The 21,693-nt window shown below is 34.8% G+C and overlaps 1 protein-coding gene across 2 annotated transcripts in view; it reads left to right on the top strand.

Moving 5' to 3' along the window:
• The first annotated feature begins 3,097 nt into the window (after positions 1 to 3,097).
• The window catches only part of LOC110454351 (autophagy-related protein 2 homolog A-like), a 69,037-nt gene continuing 50,441 nt past the window's right edge, over positions 3,098 to 21,693 (top strand). The window contains exons 1-13 of one of the 2 annotated variants that reach the window (XM_021503818.1): positions 3,098 to 3,371; positions 5,733 to 5,901; positions 6,573 to 6,755; positions 6,987 to 7,089; positions 7,824 to 8,013; positions 8,944 to 9,114; positions 9,346 to 9,442; positions 9,790 to 9,978; positions 10,338 to 10,361; positions 11,723 to 11,836; positions 12,268 to 12,321; positions 12,811 to 13,075; positions 13,854 to 14,004. In XM_021503818.1, the coding sequence (XP_021359493.1) occupies positions 3,204 to 3,371; positions 5,733 to 5,901; positions 6,573 to 6,755; positions 6,987 to 7,089; positions 7,824 to 8,013; positions 8,944 to 9,114; positions 9,346 to 9,442; positions 9,790 to 9,978; positions 10,338 to 10,361; positions 11,723 to 11,836; positions 12,268 to 12,321; positions 12,811 to 13,075; positions 13,854 to 14,004 (1,878 nt within the window). In that variant the 5' untranslated portion in view covers positions 3,098 to 3,203. The remainder of the gene's footprint in view (positions 3,372 to 5,732; positions 5,902 to 6,572; positions 6,756 to 6,986; positions 7,090 to 7,823; positions 8,014 to 8,943; positions 9,115 to 9,345; positions 9,443 to 9,789; positions 9,979 to 10,337; positions 10,362 to 11,722; positions 11,837 to 12,267; positions 12,322 to 12,810; positions 13,076 to 13,853; positions 14,005 to 21,693) is intronic. The other variant, XM_021503819.1, reaches the window with a different exon arrangement.

Here is a 21,693-nt window from a genome sequence, read left to right as displayed (position 1 = left end):
TTGTGACGGTGTTTGCCATTGGGCTTAAATAACCCAATTATATAGATTAGGTATACTACTTACGCCGACTCGATTAGAAAAATCACACACGCGATCTCAAGTAAACTCTCCTAACACATATTTAAAAACTATACGTTGGTGTCCCTAATTCTATCATTACCTCTTTTGCTGTAACCCATCTTTAACATCTTATATATATATACATATATAAATTTGTATTAGTTTATTACGTGACATATTAATTTTGTACATATATTTTCTGTCACGGAAAGGACGCAAGTAAGTTGCACTACCTTTTGTCCAATCCATTTGTCTTTTGTTGCAATAAAATTGATTTAAACTCAACTCAATTATTTTAGAATGGTACTATATAATGTGGGAAGAAATAGACATTAGTCATTGTTCTCCTGAAGTTCTGTAGAAAATTTAAACAATTTCATTCATATGAATAAGCAGCATCACAATAATGTTTTCAGTGTTTTGGTTACTGAGGGTAGTATGCATGTGGCTAAGAATTTTACTGAGGTCAGTATGGTGGTTAAGAGTCTTACTGAAGTAAGTATGATAATTAAGAGTTCCACTGAGGTTCGTATATTTGTTAAAAGTTTTACTAAGGTCAGTATGGTGGTTAAGAGTTTTACTGAGTTATGTGTATTGGTTAAGATATTTACTAATGTCAGTATGGTAGTTAAGAATTTTACTGAGGTCAGTATGGTGGTTAAGAGTCTTACTGAAGTAAGTATGATAATTAAGAGTTCCACTGAGGTTCGTATATTTGTTAAAAGTTTTACTAAGGTCAGTATGGTGGTTAATAGTTTTACTGAGGTTAGTATGGTGGTTAAGAGTTTTACTGACGTGGGCATAGTGGTTAAGAGCTTTACTGAGGTTGCTAGTATTTTAAGGCTAACCATTCAAATGCCCTGCGATAAACCGTTTCTTATTGTACAGGGATCCACGAATAATTTAACTTTTTATTCACATCCCTGGGTGTCATGTATATCACCTTAAACATACCGGTAAGGATGCTGAAGTAGCCACTTTGTCAAGCAGAATCATATGCTAAAAATATGTATAATATATGATATCAAAGAACTGCTGTTACCCACTGCATGTATCGTCAGAGGCGATTAATGTTGGAACCCCTGCAATTTGGGATTTGCGTTGGTGTCCTCTACTTGGAGACGCAAAAGCGACCAAAATAAACCTGCTACATCGATTGCAATATTTGGAATCTTTATATTTCGCTCTACTTCTAACTATCTTTTATCTCCTAACGTCTTTCTTGACAATATCCTACTTTTGGCTTTAGCGTTGAACGTTCGCCCAGGTGAGGAAGGTAATGGGTTCTAACCCAAAGTCCTTAAGAATGTGACAACCAACCAACCTTAGGGTATGACTTCTATTTCATAGTTTAAGTTTAAACATATTTTATTGTACAAACATACAAATGGATCGGACAACAAGTTATTACAACTTAATAGAGTCCTCTCCTCAATACATATTGTAAAAATAGTGTATATGTTTTTGGGGAAAAGATAGGTTGAGGAAGGAAGGAACTGTGGGGTGGGAGGGGGTTGGAGGGGAGAGGTGTTACCTAGAAAATTAATCTTGTAAACTGAGAAATTGATCCGCATTTGAATCAATTATAAATTATACAGATTTCATGACATGCATCCTGGTAGAGTACTTTCAAAACGAACAGAATCAATGTAACAAATAAATCAGGCAAAATAATGAAATACAATTTCATAAACACATATAACAACTTAAATAAGAATAGAAAATTAATTATTACTTTCAAAACCTATTGCTGGATTTGATGTAATGATGTACATGTCTGAAGATACTTATGTTGTTTTCTACCGAAAGTTGACTATTTCCAAACAAAAGTAGTTCTAAATTAAAATCAACATGCAAGGCATTCAAATTTAGGAGCAGGGTATGTCTTTCGTTGTTAAAAAGTAAGCACTCCCATAGGGTACATGCTTTCTATTTCATTAAATTAAAATAAAAGTAAATTTTCCCTATCGTAACATTTCCAAAAATACTGATGGATGTTTAGAAGATTTGTATGACAATATGTATTATATCTTTTAAATAAAGAAAGGATTTTTATAGAAATAATTAATTTAATAAAACTTATTTTTTCTAAATGCTAATTTCTATTTGGTTGAATAATTACGCAAAAATGTAAAATAACGATAGAGCAATAAATGCTCACTGTTTTATATATATATATATATATATGTACTGAATGAATTGCCTTTTGAAAAAAAAATGTTTCTTTGTTTTTCAAATCAAATTCTGATTGAGAAACTAGTACGAATTGTTAGTTTGAATTATAAGAACATAAAGTATCAAATCAGCACTCCGGCCCAAATTTCCTAGACAGACATTAATAATACCACGTACTGAGCTAAAGAAATTATTAAGGTGACTTTGACACTGTGTACAATGTACATTATTTACAATGACACACATACACATTATGTAATGATCCACACTTTTTGCTTGCTAACTCCCCTATCTAGGAGACTCCCGATTGTCTTTAGGGGGTACGTATACACACACATTTTATATATGTTTTTAATTTTGAGCATGAGGAATCCCCACATGTTATTTTTTTTTCAAACTGTTAGTGGCAAGATAGATAAGGATTGAGTAATGAAAAGAATACTTGCATCATGAAAAATAAATTAACAGTTAGATATTTTTTTAGAGATATTTACAGGCATGTTGATATATTTTAAGACGATCAAAGTACACTGCGGATCATAATATAAAGTTCGTATTGAAACAAAAGACCAAGGGGTGACAACTAAAATATAAGATCATTTTTACCTTGTTATCATTGAATTTATTTAACTTTGATCGATGTGAGTATGCTTTAAAAGCTGCATCCACCCTAGCCTTGTGTCAAACTCTTTGTATGAAAAAACACAAGCCGTGTCATTTCAGAAACGTGGTGATGATGTCAGAAGTAACTCACCAGTCGTTAGAGTTATTTCCCTTTAATGAATTTTCCTCAAAGTNGCTTTTCCGCTACTTTTCGACACTTTTCGGCTTTTACCCATACCGCTCAAAGTTTACGTCACGTGCGTAAATAACAAAAATGGCGCAAGATTGTTTTGGTTTTTCAAATGTAATAATAATTGCATTTACCTGAATTCTATGCGGAACCGAAGTTGGATTCGAAGAGAATAATGTCTTGGAAGTTTCCTTGGTCTGAATTTGTGAAGAAAAGGGCATGTAGATACCTGCTACAGCATTATCTCGGCCATTTTCTAAAGGAAAAGTTGACCCTCGAACAGCTGAGTGTCGATCTGTATAATGGAACTGGGAAAATTCGACAGCTTGATCTGGACGTCGAGGTGCATGATACTTTTCATTTTAACGCTTACGAAAGCACATTTAGTTGATATGTTATCTCAAGGTTAATGCCCAGCCAAATATTGCATAAAATTCTCGTAAACACAAATTGTTTTCGATGCGTAAAATGTAAACAAACAAATTCGGCCATATTTTTTTTGTATCGTTTTCTTTGTGTAAATCGTTGACAAGAATATTTCTATCATTCCATATGAATTTGATACCACCTAGGGTTGTTGGAGTTGCGTGGACAGACAGAGAGAAAAAATCACTTTCTCTTTAAAATCATGCTACAATGTCATACACTGGTTCAACCGCAGCGTTTTGTAGAGGACCCGAGTTGTATTGTTTATACCATAAGGTGTACATGCACATATCAAGATAATGTTTCGACCATCATTAAAATATCTGTGTCCCATGGTCAGGACAAGAGGTCAAACCAATTGGTAATGTTATATAATTAGCAGTTGTGCATGCTGGGAGCATGTAGTTTGTGTCAACTGCAAAAAATCATCGTTTTGGTGTATGCTTGGCAAGGGGATTATCTAAACCTGGGTTGTAAATAATTGCATCTTCGGGGTCGAAGATTTCGAAAAAGGAGGGAGAAATGTAGCAAAACTGGACTGGGTCGATCCTCGTTGACCAGGTAGCTCAATTGGTACTGCTTTCGTCTAGAGTTCGGAGGGTCCAGGGTTCGAACACCTGTCTTGCTGTGCATTTTTCCTCTTTTGTTACACACTCACCTATTAACCCATAATGCCACATGGTCAAAATTCGAAATATGCCTTACAAAACAATTGAAGGTAATTTCAGGGCGCGTCTAATTACCCAATACTACCCAATACTACCACATACGATCCAGTTATGAACCAAATACTTCTTTATTACTGTGAAATATCACAGTTCTTGAAATTATTTACTTCTATATGTCACATCCTATCTGGAAATATGCGATTTGGTGCAGAAAACATCACCGAAATGCCATGACTAGGGGTTCGAAGATTTACAGGAACGAGCAGGAACATTAATGAATATATATAAATTAGATACATTTAAGTATCATTATCGGGTATAAGATATATTTGATAAAAGAATTGCAATTACATGATACTATATTAATTCTATTCATGCCATAAAATGGTGTTATTAAGATCATATATATAAATTTAACAGGAAATATTTAGAAAATTCGAAATTACTTTTCAAAAATGTTAGTTATTCAATTTTGTTAAACATAAAACGCGCCGCTCCTTTCATGACATACATATCATCACCACACATATAAAGTCATATATTAACCACTTTGAAAGTTCCTATATACTTTATCAAAATTCATAGTTAGGGTATTTTATGGTTAATGTATTTTGTAGTCTTATATTTAAATGACCTATATACAATAAGGTCATACATACATTGAGCCAGTGCACATAGTAGAAAATGGGCAGATTATAGCCTATCAAATATATATGACCCTTTTCTGCTGTGTGCATGGCTCTAGATATCTACAAACCTATAATTGGGTGTACCAGGAGGGAAAGTGGTGCAAATAATATTTCAAAAAGTCGGTTGAAATGGAAAAGACATGTGGACAAATATCCCAGATGTTGTATTTGGTGCCATGGATGATTTTGGTTTATAGTCTATAGCTAGTACTCATGGACACTGCAAAAAGATAAGTTCATTCTACATCTCAGGGGGGCCATGTTAGTTGTCTGTAAAAAAATATTTATTTATTTTCGAATACTTATGAAACAAATGATATCAACTTGATCGCTCTTGTTGGTTTGGAGGGTATCTTTTTTTGACAGAAAACCAGAATACCTGGGGGGGGAAAAACACATGGTCAAGTAGGTGACCCCATAGCTTTTCTGTTGTCTGTAACTACTAACTAATTACACAGGAGATACAAAAGGTCTATATTCTTTCCCCAAAACTGCACAAGGGCTGGAAAGGTGCCGAAGGCCGAACCATGTATTTACTTTACAGTTAATAGTGGAAAGGTTAAGTATCACAAGCAGTAAGTGAAATGCATAACCTTTCTACTATATTCTTAACAACCTGAAGAAAATGTTTAGAAACATTTATTTACTTATCCGGAGTATATACAACTTTTAAACAGCTGGTCATGGGCATTGAACATGACAGGAGAGGACATATACTGTATTATTTACTCCTTGTCCTTTTCTGAAATGTAATATTTGACATTAATGTCCATGCGTTAAGTTATATTTACAACAAAAATTAATAAAGATAATATAGGAAACAGACCACAGGCTATGCGGTTCCTTTTTGTTTATCATACAAGCTAGTTAAAATGGAAAACATGTGAAATTTCAAATGTTTTTTATTTTGATTCAAAACAGGCCATAAATGAGGTTTTGGACAACAGTAATCTACCAGTTGAGATTGTGGATGGTTTTATAGATGAAATAGCTGTATCTATACCATGGACAGCTCTCATACAGAGCAGTACAGAGATGGAGATCCGGGGGCTGGAACTGACCCTACAGCCAAAACAGAGGAGCAGCAATGGTCAGTACAAGTTACCTAATGGCTCACTATCAGTATAGTAGAACAGGTAATAGAGGCAGGCTCATGGTGGTAGACAAGTTAGACCAAAGGAACATATAGCTCCACTACAGACAAAGGAAAACAGCGAGGAGAAATAGCTTAGAATTTGAACTTGTATGCACAAATATATCTTCTACAGATACTCCTTACCTTAAGGTATAGATGGAGTAAAATTGTTATCAATCATGACTCAAACAGTACTGTTTAAACAGGGTCTTAGTAGGCTTATGAATTCTGCTTCCTTAGCCTTAGGTTTAATTATGTTTATCAACTATGGATAAGGAGGAAGTATTCAAAATTTGTCATCAATACAACTTGTGTGTGTTCACTGACCAGTGACAATCTGAAAGCTGTCTGTATTTGGTGTCTATGTACAGTAATTCTGGTGTGTTATATTTGCATATGACACCTCCGGGTGTTTTTATTAAGGAAGGAAATATCAACCTGCTCAGTTTCAAACATACATATGTATATAGGATTTGATGTAAATCGCGGACATTATTTGCTGAAATATGACCCTGTAAGATTACGCCTGGAGACTTTATAGCACATGTACACCAAAAACATTGACTCCGGATTAGGTCAGGTCCAGAGATGAACATGATCTACAAATCAAATGTTTAAATTTGCAGCCCAAGGCCTGGAGACCATGTTTTGCAGTATGAACAGTAGCATGACCACCAGTCTACAGATAGCAGAGGAGTGTCTGAAGGAGGACCGAGCCAAACCGTTCAGAGGTCGTGAAGGCAGCCTCGGAGATGATGGGGGTCAGCAGTTTGAAGGAGTACAGAAGTTTGCTCAGACTATCGATTCGGGTAATATTTCCTGGTGAAAAAGTGAACTGATAAAAACAAGTTTCCTTGTGTTTCTAATTACATTTAAAGTTATTTGCAGATAAGTGGATATTTTTTATTTGTTCCAATTTCTCAATGGCCCTTATAGGTAGATGGTTCTTATTTCTTCTCCCATAATATCTAATAATTGGTATATTTACTAAGAACTGTAAAGAGCTATATTCTAAACATTTATATCTCCCTTGTTTTCAGTGCTTTGTAGGGTGAAAGTTACTTTGGTGGACACTGTGATACGACTTGAGCACCTCCCCAACAGTGCTGAAACAGGGGTGGCACTAGAAATCAGGATCAAAAGGTAAGGCATGTGACATAGGGTTTGTGCTGGAAGATTTAGTTATAATTATACATCTTCAGCAGTGCTGAAACAGGGGTGGCACTATGAATCAGGACCCATGCTGACATAGGGTTTGTGCTGGAAGATTCAGTTATAATTAGTCATCCTCAGCAGTGCTGAAACAGGAGTGGCACTATGAATCAGGACCCATGCTGACATTGGGGTTGTGCTGGAAGATTAAGTTATAATTATACATCCTCAGCAGTGCTGACACAGAGGTGGCAATGGAAATCAGGATCAAAAGGTAAGGCCAACCACAAAGTGACAAGCTGACAAAAAGGCTAAGTTGAAAACTAGAACACTATTATACAACCTCATGAGTTCTGAAATAGGGTCCTCTTTGGGATTCTAGAAAAAAAGGTAGGGCCATGCTGATTTGGGTGGCTGTGCTGGAGTATTTAGTATATTTATAATCATCAATTATGCTGAAACAGGTACAGGTGTAAAAACTAGGATAAATTACGTCTCTCCAACATTAGTGGAGCCGGCAATCAGGATGTAAAAAAAGTAAGGAAAACCGCCCAGCTTTGCTAAAAATAGGGACTGAGGTGGGTTGGGGATATTCATGATAGAAAGGCAAAAGCAAATCTTAAAAGTTTAGGTTGAAAATTGGATAAAGTTTATACTTTTACAGTCATATAATTTATAAAATTGTGCATGATAAGTATTGTAATTGCAAAATCTTATTGTTATAGAATGGAGTACTTTGATGACATGGCTGAGGGATCTTCAGTAGACAATACTGAATTTGCTAAGAATTGGGAGCCTGCAGCTGTGGCCCACAAGAATTTCCTGATGGAGGGCATGCATATTCTGATTGACCACTTCTCCCGTAACTCGCGTCCCCACAGTAACCACTCCGACTCATCCTGCTCATCACCTCAGGTAGGTGTGCCATACTTCTCAGACAGGTCCGATCAAACACACGGCAGGGTAAGCACAGGACTTAAATTTGAATTTACAGTATGGCCTAAAAAAAGCCTTAGATTTCACCTTGGGTTTTGAAAAGCCTTGAATACTGGTTTGTGGCCTTAAAAGTGTTAGAATTTTGCTGTTTAGTAATTCAAAGTCATGCCTTTCTTGCTCTTTAAAGTTTCACAAGAATGTTTAAAACTAAATGGTTTTCCAAACTTGGTCACGATTGTTGTGAAATGTTTTTGCCCTGACATTGATGTATTCAGTGACAAAGCCTGTTCCAAATGAGACACATTTTATTTTTGTGAGATCTTTGTTTTATGGTATAGGAACCACTATTTAAATTGTAGGTGAAATAATTCAAAGCAACACTCGAATCAGAATCTGTTCAGGTCTTTCCATCATAATGTTAAAGTAATCTGAAACCAACCATGCATGGTGTGAAATTAAAGTTCAAATTATGATATTATTTTCCTAGTGGTTTGAGTTGACACTTTTCTTCTTTTGGAACTGGTTAGTATAGAAAACACTAACTCGTTAACATCGAAATGACTGTTTCACCATTTGGTAAAAACAATTTGCTGAAATGTATCAGGAACAGAAAAAAACACCCAGAATGATAATTTGTGTGTGTTTTTAATGTTAATGTGAGATATAAATGAATCTTCTTTATATCTATGATGGTATGCAACAGTTTCGTTCAAACCCATTCTCAAAATCTACTATAGGTCATTATGTAAAATTTAAATTAATAGAACAGTGTTGCATTACATCAAATATGGTAAAAAAGATACATCTCAGTCTTTAATTATGTATCTGTAACTACTTGAGAAATGTTCTTACAATTTATTGAAAACTTTTTCCCTAAACGAGATTAATATTTATTTATTGTATTTTCAGAATTATGACTCTGCAACAAGTTCTCCATTAGGACCCCCCAGGAATATTAACCAATCATCTGAATGTTCTGAATCACCTGACCAGAATGAACCAATCCAAGTTGCTGTTGTTACTGGGAAGACAAGTTTGAAATTAAAGATAAAGCAAGCTGACTCCGTCACAGGACCAAAAGTAAGGAATTAAACATATCTGATGAAAAAAATAAAGTAAAGTTGATGACATTCAACATGATTTTTTTTGCATTTTATAATTAAAATGTATTGTGTAAAACATGTATCATGTTTTATACATTAAGGAATTTCAAATGACTGTACAATGTATACTGAACTTTAAAATGTAAAACATTTAAAAAATAGTTCATACTGAATTAAGTAACTATAAATTACAATTTGCCTGTGCCAGTTGGAGACGGAGGTGGAGCTTGGTGCCCTACACATTCTCCTAGCACCCAGACAGGTACACTCTCTGCTGGAGATCATGGAAGGTCTCATTTCCCCAGGTTTGTTCATTGGAATAGTTTTCATCAACTTCATCAAATGCAAAATTGGAATTATGAAGTATCCTGTTGTCCGAGAAATAGTATACAAATTATATTAATTACTTTTTGCTTCATATTATTGTGCAAGAAACCTTTTGTTTTGAATGTCAGAGTTTTTGAAACTATGTTTCATATCATTTATACTTCAGTCTGTATTTTCATGAAGTGGAGCTCAGGAATAAAGTTTTGCATTCACAAAATAATTTCAATGTTGTGATAAATACAATTTGTGTTGTTTGTTTACAAAAATTTCTGGAGCGATTAAGATTCCCTGTTCCTGCAAAGTACAGGTACGTTCCATTTAACAGGTACCAATGAAGCCGCCAAGAGACGCCACCAGAGTAACAGGAACAAGCCGATGTCTGACGAGGACATGCAGAGAATAGAGCGAGAACTCCAGCGTCAGATGATGGAGGGGCGGGTCCAGACTCACAAGAAATCCTCACTTGATTCCAGACCACTGATGGGCATGCATGATATCATGACGAGTTCAATGGGTCAGTACCCTTTTAACAGTAACATGGTGACGAGAGTGGTTTAGTATCATCTTTTATAGCTAAGGGCTTCACTCTCAATACACATGTTTTGTCTACAAACTGTAATATGTATGTTGAGATTAAAACCCTTGGATTTTGAAGATGGTTTAGCATCTAATATACTGTAATTAGTCCAAGTAAAACCATTCAATTTTCTTCAAATTTATTAATTTTTTCATTTTCACATATGCATAGATAAAAAATATTGTGAAATCAAAGCAAATATAACAGAAGAGGTTAAGTTTATCTATGGTTTCTTCATTAAAACTCATGAAATTATTTAAATTAATTCATGTTAGTGTAACCTTTTCTTATTCCAGTCTCCAGCTATAGCTCCTTCACTGGTATAGTATTACTGTTTATGTACCTGGTACGGTACCTCAGGTCCTCCCTGCTTGTAGTGGTATTCTTCTATATATACAAACTTTCCTAGCAACACCCGTCACAATAAACTGCAACTTGCCAAGGTGAAATAATTTTGTTTAACGTCTGATAGGTTTCATGTAACAAAGTCTCTATCAAAATTAAGAATTAATGTCTATAAATTCAGCATCACAATCAAAATTTTCTTCTTTGGTACTTTTGTCTACAAGCTAGGAAAAATAGCAGTAGTTCTTAAGTCACATAATTTTATCATCTCCCTGTTTTCTCCAGTACACACTCACATCACAGAAACACATGATAAAAATCAGAAGGATTCCTATCATCAGTGCACTTTCCACCTTGTGATACTAAATATGATCTCCATGTAGACAGTCCTTTAAAGATAACTTATAGACCTTCTGTCATCTAGCTTCCTTTGTAACAGTTTTTGTAACAGTTTCCATTATGAGTGATCAAAACAGTCTTTGAGTCCTATGTCAGAATGAGAATATGGAATAAGAAGAGAGTTTTACTTATAAAGGGAGATAACTTGTCATTTCTTGTTCATATATAAATATATGAACAAGAAATGACAATATAATATTGTAATTCTAATTTTGTATTTGTTTTTGAATTTGTGAAAAACATGAGATACATTAAAATAATCCTTTGTGGACTAAAAGTTCTAATTTCTTTAGAGCTACTGTATCATGATCATTGGCATTATATAATTCAGAAAAAACAGTTACACAAAAAATATAAATAACAGTATCAAAGAGCAGAAAAACGATATTAAAATTTAAATTTATCTCATTCTATTCACTCAAAATTTTGAAAACATTGGTGTTGCGATTCAAAAGCAAAGTTGTTATTATGATGCAAATATTTCAAATAAAAAATAGTGGTGTTAAAGTATATAATGCTATATGTATTTCTGTCCTGATATTGGTTTTGAACTACTAGTTGTTATACAATATAAGACTGTTTTACGTTCAGAGGTGTAGGGTATAGAAATTCTACGAAGGGGTTTGAATAAGGGCAAAAAGCAAACATTTTCAAGAGTTTAACCCATATTTGAAAATCCCAAAATGTGAATTACCTATCCTACTATTCTGGGAATATAAAATATTTCTGCCATTTCAATAACAAGAATTCATCCAAAAATCATGAAAAAGCATTTTGCTGTTCTGAAAAAAATAATTTCATGAGCTTTTGGACAAAAAAAACCAGACAGGAAATGAGAGAATATTATGTCTTTCCTGATATCCAATTTAAGAAAATTGTTTTGATTCATTTTTTTTTTTATTAAACTTAATACCACGTAATTCCTGTCTAATTTTAGATGAAGAAGATTGCTACTACTCCCTCAACCCTGCTGGGAAAAGTATAGACATGGAGTCTTCAGTGTCCAGTAATTTCAGTTTGACCTCCAATAGAACAAGCAGTACTGTGACAAGTAAGTTTTGTTTGTATTCAAAATCATGTTGTTTTGACTGTACATATGACTGTATGGGATGTAGGAAACTTCTGTCCAAGGTGTAACAAATTGGATTGAAACCACAGACTTTAACAGTGCATTTTCCTTATTTGTAAAATTAATATAGGTGAATGAACAATTCTGTGGAGTAAATCGTGTTTTCATTGCCCTGTAAAATATTACCCAATAAGGAAAGTAAAGGAACAGCAACATGAAGAATTCCATTGAGTGGACTTTCATTTGGTTACAATGCTTTTAATTGCTACGAACAAAAATGTCAGAACCATAGTTGTACAAGTACAAGTTTCATTTATATGTTTGAAATGTACTTTTATTTCTATTTGAATGAACACTTTACACCTGACTAAACAGAAACATGTAATAATGCTGATATTTTCTATGGAGCACAGGTCGCCAACCAAGCAGAGCTCCCAGAAGAGAGCCCAGTCATTACAAGTCCAAAGGTAAGTCCCCTCTGCTGGTGACCTCTCTCTTTCTGTGTCTTAGTCAAATGTCACAAAGTTAGATACTTGCATCTTTTAATGTTACAATTCTAGATACCTGAACTTGACCTAAAACATTCTATATTAATTCAAAAACGAATTATATAATATTTTTATATAGTATTCTCGGATATGTTATCACTTTTGCATGGCATGTAAAGGGAGACTACTCAACATATTGCCTCCACCACCAAACCACAGTTGCTGGATACACAAATAGTAACATGATGTGATGATGTGTATATACTATAGTATATATGCATCATATTACTATTAGTTTGTCCAGCAACTGTGCACCAAACTGTTGTTAGGAAATAAAGTAAAACAGCAATTTGGTTGTGATGTACTTTTCTATATTCAATGTGACTGTAGTTAAGATTGATTGTAAATTGACCTCAGTGTAATGCATCAATAAACCATAGTGATAGGTGTATTTTGATTTGTGTATAGACACACTACAGAGGATTTTAGATGATCCGAGTGCAGAGATGTGCCGTTACCACCTACGACTTACCTTCTTCACTGTTTCCATCCTCCACGAGAATCCACGCCCAGTTCTTGGCGACAACAATGAACAGTCCTCACAGAAAAACAAGATGAAGGTTATTTCAGATGCGTTCTTTAAACGAGTGTTCACTTTCCATCCCGCTGGCAAGAGTGAGCTGAAAGAAGTGCGGAAACATTTCGCTGAAGCGCTACATCGTGATCACTTGAGGTAGGTAGAGTTTTGTCTATATGTGTATAATGTTGTTTGTGTAAACCAAATCTTGTATAGTTTGGAACCATGTGTAAAGCAGACACCTGTGTAAACCAGACTTTTAAGCAGGTCTCGGAGTATATGTAACTTTATACAATCAGGACACCTGTGTAAACCAGATTGTTTGTTAGGTGTCACTGCAGAAATTGTTATGTAAATTGAACTTATCTAATGTACACCAGATCTTCAAATAGATAATTCATACATTTCTATGTAAATTCATTTTGTTATGAACAGACATGTTAAGGGACACAAATTATTCATGAGTCTTGTTGGTTCAGGTTAAAATTGACAGATACCAATTTTCTGTGATAATTTCTCGATTTTGAGGCATTCAATTAAAGGTGTTTCTGCTCTAAATTCTTTTGATATCAGAAAACAGTTGCTAGTCAACGTTTTTATGTAGCTTGTCAAATTAGAAACAAAATACTAAAATAATGTCAACAAATTGAGAGCACCTCTCCACCAATGTGTACAAATTAAAGCACCATACTTTCTGTGTGATCTTAGTTTTCATACTAATTTGGAATAGTACCTCACCTGTACTACAGGACGGAACTATAGGTTTTTCAACCTGTCTGTCAGTTCCTGTGACACATTGTCACGGGCATAACCCAAATTCTCTGTCATCTACATTACTAAATTGTGTATGTAAATACATCTTGGGACTGATTTCTCATGTACAAGATTAGCTTCCCTCAACATTGTATGATAGATGCATGCATTCTGGCTACAGATTTGTGGGGAAGCCGCTGAACCTGGAGTGTATAGAGAAGACGGTGCCAACCCATTATAGTACAACAGTAGACCTTACTATTGGACTGTTTGAGGCTGTGGAATGTCTGTTTGACCGAAGGAATGAAAGCATGAAACCAGAGTACACAGAGGTTGGTTCATTTTGCTTTGTATTGTCTTTAGTTAAAACCAGAGCTTTGTCAAACTATCATCTAGATGACCAAATGGAAAATGCTTCCCTTTGTGTCCTGATTTTCTTTTTTGTTTCATTGATAATTTTATGATAGACCAAAAAGATTCGTGTATCATTCCTTCTGTGTTCTGTTGACTGCATCTGCATCTAAAACAGTGGAAGGTACATACAAAAAGTTAATATATATCTTCCAGGTAATGTATAGAAAAAATATAAACATTATTCAATTTACTACAGTTATAGAACAATTTATTTCAACTTAACTAAGCACTATTGTTGGCTGGGATGTTAGCGTGTTCGGGGTCTTAATGTGGGAGGAAACTGGAGTACCCAGAGAAAACCCATGTAGTCGGGCAGGTGTCCCAATACCGTTTTATGTCTAATGAGGGGAAATGAACCCTGGTCACCTTTGTGAAAGACAAGTTTGTTATCGACTGCACCACTCAACCACCCGCAATACCATCTTCAAGTAATATTCAGTCAGATGACAATGTTAGTAACATCATAATGTACATGCTTGTTAGATTATATACAGTGGAATCATGGTAGTCAGGACAGTTTGGCTCAAATTACACTTCCTTAAATAAGGATGTCTGGAAAGTGTTTACTCAGGTGTTAGGTAATGAATAAGCAGAATCAACAATATGTTGGTATGTTTAATGTAGTTCAGAAATATTTTATATAAATATTTTAGATAACAAGTCACAGCATGTTGTCACTGTTTGTTTGTTAGCTACTGTAGATTATCTGTTGATATCTGAATGCTATAAAATATACAAACATACATGTATGTGTGGCAGATTTTAATTGTACATAGGATTATGGTCACCCTCTAGCTGCGCCCTAGAGGGAATATCCCTTTAACTCAGTGGTAGAGCATCTGTGGAAGAAGTCAGGGATCATACATTATGGAGGCATGCGAAATATGATAAAGGGAGATAACTACTGCCGACTACATGCATTAACCATACATGCTACAGACATGTATGTAAACCCTTATGGAAATATCAAGGCTATGAAGTTGATAACTCATTTCAAAATTTGTTATTGTGTACATATCTCATTCATTTTATGCTCAAACTGGGTCCGTATTCATGAAACTGTTCTCATGCTCAAGCATGGATTTTGTGCTCAAACCAACTTTCTTGAAACTCTATTAATTCATGTCAAATGATCAAAACGTCAAATGTTAACATTGAAAACAGTATTTTGCCTTAAGTCTCTTCATTTTTTTACCAAATCATTGACGAAATAAGGCTTGTTTATACTTTTAAAGCGTAAACAAGAAATTGGGCTTGAGCACAAAATCCATGCTTGAGCATGAGAACGGTTTCATGAATACGGACCCTGATGTCCATCACTGTATTACAGTATATATGTATCATGGCTTCTAGGTAAACCTGTGCTGTATCGGTTAATGTTGATCAGTTCATTCTGGGCGCAAAGAGCATGGTTTATTGCTATAGAAGATATTATTCACATATAAAATTGACCTTATAAAATTCAAATTTGATCTTTCTTTGGTTATGCAAACTCTTATCTAGATTTTGGTCACCTATACAGCTACCCTCCTTCAATTGAATGCTACTTTATACGCATATGTTTATGTTCCTGCAACATGGTGGATGAGGCATTATTTGTGTTTTCTGTCGTTCTGGCAGCTGTCTGTATGACGTGTCGGTTATACTTTGTGTTAAGTTTTTACTCCCATACTCTTAACCCTTTCACCACTGTAGACCATAATGGACTCGCCCAGATCAATGCATGGTAGAGCCTACTAAAGTTACATAGGGGTGAAAGGGTTAATGCTAAGAGTTTGACAGTTATCAAACTTCATATATAGAAACACCTTGAGGAGTACTGCACTAATATATTAACAGTCAACACCGACATTCACTATGCAACCATTGTTATCATAAACTAGTGCTATCATCATATATTCTTACCATAGATCTGGACAAGCTTCCATGACGTTGACAGCATATTTGACCCATCTCATTCTACTACAGTCCTCCCTCCTTTATCAAAATGTTGGGCGCCTAAAGACACATGAGACCCTAAAACCACCTTCTATAGTTATAATAATCGTGTTTCAGACACAGATCTATGTAGATGCGGGCAGGGGGAAACTCCTTCCCATTATTTGATGCAGTGTAGACTCTTTAACGAAGCTAGAACGAACACTATAGGTACTTCAAATATTAATTAGGGCCCTATAGTGATGCCCTATAGTAATCACTCTGTCTGTCTGTCTGTCTGTCTGTCTGTCCGTCCACAAATTCTGTTCCTGGCTGATAACTTTGGTATTTATTGACCGATGTACATGAAACTTGTTCAGTTCACAAAAATACACATTGAGGTAAAAAATCAAGTTCAAAGGTCAAGTTCCTTAGGTTCAAATGTCAAGGTCAAATTTTACATCTTTTCACTGATGAATATTTTGTTATGACATTATGAAGCAAAGTTGATCAGAATTAAACAAGGAGTCAACTGACCAAAGGTCAGGGTCATCGGGTCAGGGGTCAAGGTCAAATTTTGTAGCTTTTCACTGGTTAATATTTCGCTATGACATTATGAAGCAAAGTTGTTCGGAATTAAACAAAGAAACACATTCAGGTTAAAAATCAAGGTCAAAGGTCAAGGTCATTAGATTCAACGGTCAAGGTCAAATTTGTATCTTTTCACTGATGAATATTTTGTTATGACATTATGAAGAAAAGTTGATCAGAATTAAACAAGGGGTCAACTGACCAAAGGTCAAGGTCATTAGGTTCAAATGTCAAGGTCAAATTTTACATCTTTTCACTAATGAACATTTTGTTATGATGTCAAGAAGCAAAGTTGGTCAGAATTAAAGAATAAGTCAACTGACCAAAGTTCGGGGTCACTGGGTTAATGATCAAGGTCATTTGGGTCCAAAGGTCAAAGACAAAGTGGATCTCTGACTTTGACCCTGGCTCTTGATGGAGGAGGTATATAAGGTGAAATAAAACAAATCAAAGCTAACAAATGAGTATTGCACCGGTATTAACATTTTTGTTAGCCCAGCAAAAATGGAGGTGGAAGGAAACAAGACTCACATCATAGTACATGTAAAATGTATATTTTGCTTCCTTCTGATTCTTTTTAAAGTCCAAATGTCAAACGTCAAGCTCAGATATATGGGCAGATTGCTCCTTGATGATAATAGGGGGTATATTGCCACAAGACAGGGCCCTTACTGACCTGTCAGTGTTCTAGTTTGAACCCTGAACGGTTAATTTATGGTGACCCAAATCTGTCTCAAGATGATAACATACTAATATTTGATCAGGTACAGAGGTACATTTTAGAGTCAGGTAGTTTCTAAGTGCTAGCTGGGACCTGTTCATGGTCTCTTCATTACTGTTTCCTTTCTTCTATCATACCTACCTATGTATTGTTTTTAATTTTTGGTTCATCACATAAAATGGTCAGTATTATCACAAACTGTTAATCTAAACAGTTTATGTGTATTAATTAAATGTATGTTGTAGTACTTCTTTAATATAATTACATCTCAAGGGAGATGGCTTTATATAAAATTTTAAATCTTGTGGCCAGATCCTATCAATATTTCTATTAACCTGTGTACTTCTTATATATGATATATGAAATAAATATTGTTGAAACCAAATAGTTATAAAATATTTAGTTGGTACCAAATGTAACAGGAAAGGAAAAATGCAATGGCCAGACCTGAGACTTTCAAAGTCCCTAGACTGACCCTTTTATAACCAATTAAGCTTGCTGGTCACTAGGGAACGACCCAGCCCAGTTCCACAGTGTTCCACCACCCTTCAACAAAATATTTGATACCGAAAACACAATACCCTATATACCACCTTCTATGGGTATATTAAGTTGGATGCAAAATGTAAAAGGAAAGAAAAACAGCCAGACCAGGATTCAAACCTGAGACTCCGAACTCTAGATGAACTGATCAGAATTACTGTTCTTCAAATATATAATTTGGTATTAATCTAAGCAGGCATTGCTGTCTCTATATCCACAGCAATAAAATATGAAATACATTGTGGTGCACCCTATATAAAAGCTGGGTGATTATATTTAAATTAAATATCTTTCCAGAATTTCCAGAACTTTTTCTTTATATAAAAAAATGTATAAAAATTAAATAACATCCTAAGAAGACAATTCCAGACATCAACTTTTCTTTGTGTTAAATAATGTTTTATGTTGTTTGAGTAAATTTTGATTGTATCCACAAGTTTTTCTGAGTGCAGCAAGATCAATTAGTTTAGTGGTGTATATATATCAAAAGCATCATAATCAGAATGGGCTGCTTTCATCATAGGATGCAACTAAATTCAAACTTTCTTTCCTTTCCCTGTAAAATTTCTTTTAGTCAGACACCAAATCTGGTAACCTCAGGTAAAATAGTATAGAAATTATGTCCTGGACAAACTTTTTTAAAAGGTTGAGGTCAAAGATCAAACAATATGTCAAAGTGACCTATTTCTTGTACATGACACTCTGCCATGCCAAGATGGATTTGCATACCAAATCTTGTTACTCCAGGTGAAATAGTATAAAGATATGCCCCGGACAAACTTTTCAGATGGAAGGAATTTGGATGGTCTTGCATTTTCCTTCTTGATACTTTCAAATAGTAACAAAGACTTGCTTGCAATGTATGTTCTTATGTTTAGTACACAGCTAGGAGTTTTAATGACAAAAAAGATGGGGGAAAGAATGATAAAATATCAGTGTAAATAGTTAAAATGTGAGTTCCAACATTAGGTGAGCATGCTTACCCAGGAATAATTTGAGGTAGCATCATAAATTGTAAATTCTGAAAGTATAAAATAAGATAAAAAGATGATGCATGGTATGTATGGATTGGAAAGCCTAATGAATTAATTAAGGGAAGGGCGGGGCAGTTTTCCCCAGTAACAGCTGCTGACATTCCCCTCTGATGACTGTACACATGTTGACACTAATGATGTAGTCCAATTTATTGATCTCTAGGTAAAATTTGCATATGAGCATCATAAGTATATGTATTCAGATATAAAGACTATGTGAAACAATACCATGACTGTTTAACAATGCTACAGGCCTTCTCTCCTGTGTTATTGGTATACTTATCGAATCTGAAAATATTGCAATCTTTTTTTTCTTACTCATTGTTACAATCTTAAGATATCAGTAATACATGCACACGTAACAGTCTTTTCCACAGAAGTATGAAAACTTGTGTGACTTACTTTCATATCCAATTCTAGCATACTAATCTATGTGAGAATTTTTAAGAAATTATCGTTACAAATATATTGCATTGGTTGTTGAAATTTTGAAGTCTTTTAGAAAGTCACCAAATTATTTTAAGTTCTTTCCATATTTTGTTTTGCCTTTTTTTCAAATGCATGGTTCAAAAATATATTTACAGTTGGTACTGACTATACAAAACACTGTTTATCATATACATTACTGCTTAAAATAATTGAAACCTGTGTTTGACTGGGATTTTATGATAAGCTTGTTTACCTTTACATATATATCAATCATTTGTACAAAGTACGTGGCATGTGTCATCAAGTTAAAAATAGTCATTGAATCATCTTGCTATCATATCAGTATTAGGCAGGGGTCAAGGTGCTGGTAAAACCCCTATTGTAAGATTTAGAAACAGTAGGACCAGCTGTTGTATTGAGGTCAGCTCCACACATGACTCATGGGAACCGTTTACCAGTAGCCATGGTTACCAGTATGTTGACATACATAATCGCTAGTTTCACACCTGGTCGGCATGGTTTTATCAGTAATACAAATATTGGGTGACTGATTACACAGGTCATGAATTAGGATTTATCAGATAAATATCAAGTCAGTCTGTAATGAAGAAGTATTTATGAAAAAAATATATGACCAGCACAGCAGCTGGTGGGGCTGTATTGATATGAGTGGATCAATGGGAAACTGACATTAGGTATCAACACGTACAATAGGAGTTATGTATAGCATGGCAGCATATCGGTCAATACATCATAGGTGTTCTGTACACCAGTTTATATAGCAGTCTCCATCAGTTCTATTTAAATCAATGAAACCTTAATATGACATACTGTTGTTATTTTTGTCAAAATATACCGGCTATATCATCTAAGCTTGAAATTGCAGAGATGATGTGGCTGTTTTGTTGTCAAACTGTAAAGATGATGCAAATATTCTTCAAAGCTTGTGTTTCTGAAAATGTGTTCAGAGGGAAATTTACTCTTGTGACAGTTTGAGACACTGACACCTACATATGTAAATGATATCACAACATCCCTCTGGTCATCACCCTCTAGTGAGGGAGACGACCATAATAAATATTAAGTTTTATAGGCAGACACTTGTGCGACATGACATATCTAATAGTTGATTTATATTTTTATAATGAAATATAAACAAACCGTTCTGAGTCTGTGAATTGTCTTGAGAGTTTTGAAGTACTCAACTACAAAACATGTATGATATTTATTTCACTAAGTTTATTGCTTTCAAGAAAATCATTATTATTCATTTATTTAATTACGACTAACTGATCAAAGAATGATTATTCATTGAAAAAAAATGTCAGCCTGTTACTACAACAGGAATTTCAAATATTCTGTGACTGACGTATGACTAATTTTTCCAGCAAAAGCTGATTCTTATGTCATATCTCGTTGTTCCGATGACGTCATTGTATTGTTTCCTTTGATGTCATATCTGTCATACCTGAAGGGGTTACGGAGAAATCATAACTTTGGGGTGACAGAGAAATCATACCTTAGTGGATTACAGGTTAATCAAACCCTAAGGGGTGACAAAGCAATCATGAAGAGGTAAAACAGGACACAATTCTGTGAACGGAGGCCGGGGGAAAGGAAGGTACATGTGTAGTATCTTTTTGGGGGATCAGAGTCCAAGTATTGGTACTCTCATCCTTAAGGTACCCAAGTTACTGCATAACACAAGATAAAGAAAACATCTCAAGCATTCTGATGTCATAAACAAATTCTGCTGATTAAATGTGTAGTGGGAAATTAATTTTATTTCATTATCTGTGATGTATCATCTATGTATCAAATGCTATAATTTTCCAGTTAACTAAGGTTTTACAGCATGTTTCTAGAAATCGTCGGTGCTCACCCACCTGTGATTACTAAAATCTCCAGAGATATACATGTAAGTTTATTCATCATAATACGGATATACACATACCCCGTATGTCCCTTGACCTATGAAGTAATAGTAAGACTCTGTATGGCGGATGAGTCAACATGGGTTCTGGGTAGTCCCACCAATCTGGGTGTGTGCTGGGTCTGTAACTGTGGTCAGATGTGTTACTGCCTTACATACCTTTTGTACCTGTGGTATCAAGTCATACACAGGTAAACATCTTACCCACACTGTAATGTTGAAGTTCAGACACGGTTCCGGTAAAGTGGTTTGTTTACATTTTGTGTTGTAAGTGAAATTAGTGGTAAGCACCTGTAAACATTCACTCCTACCTCGAAAGCTTCACCTACTTTATGTAGAATTTCATTACTGGTATATTTGTTTATTAATTCACATTTCTCATAAAATTGATGAATGAGGATAAAAGTGAAAATTTCATGGCGAGAAATCAATTCAGATT

The sequence above is a fragment of the Mizuhopecten yessoensis genome, unplaced genomic scaffold, assembly GCF_002113885.1.
Source record: "Mizuhopecten yessoensis strain PY_sf001 unplaced genomic scaffold, ASM211388v2 scaffold7781, whole genome shotgun sequence".
Lineage (NCBI taxonomy): Eukaryota > Metazoa > Mollusca > Bivalvia > Pectinida > Pectinidae > Mizuhopecten > Mizuhopecten yessoensis.
Note: the sequence above shows the minus strand (reverse complement) of the source record. Positions and strands in the feature narration are given on the sequence as shown.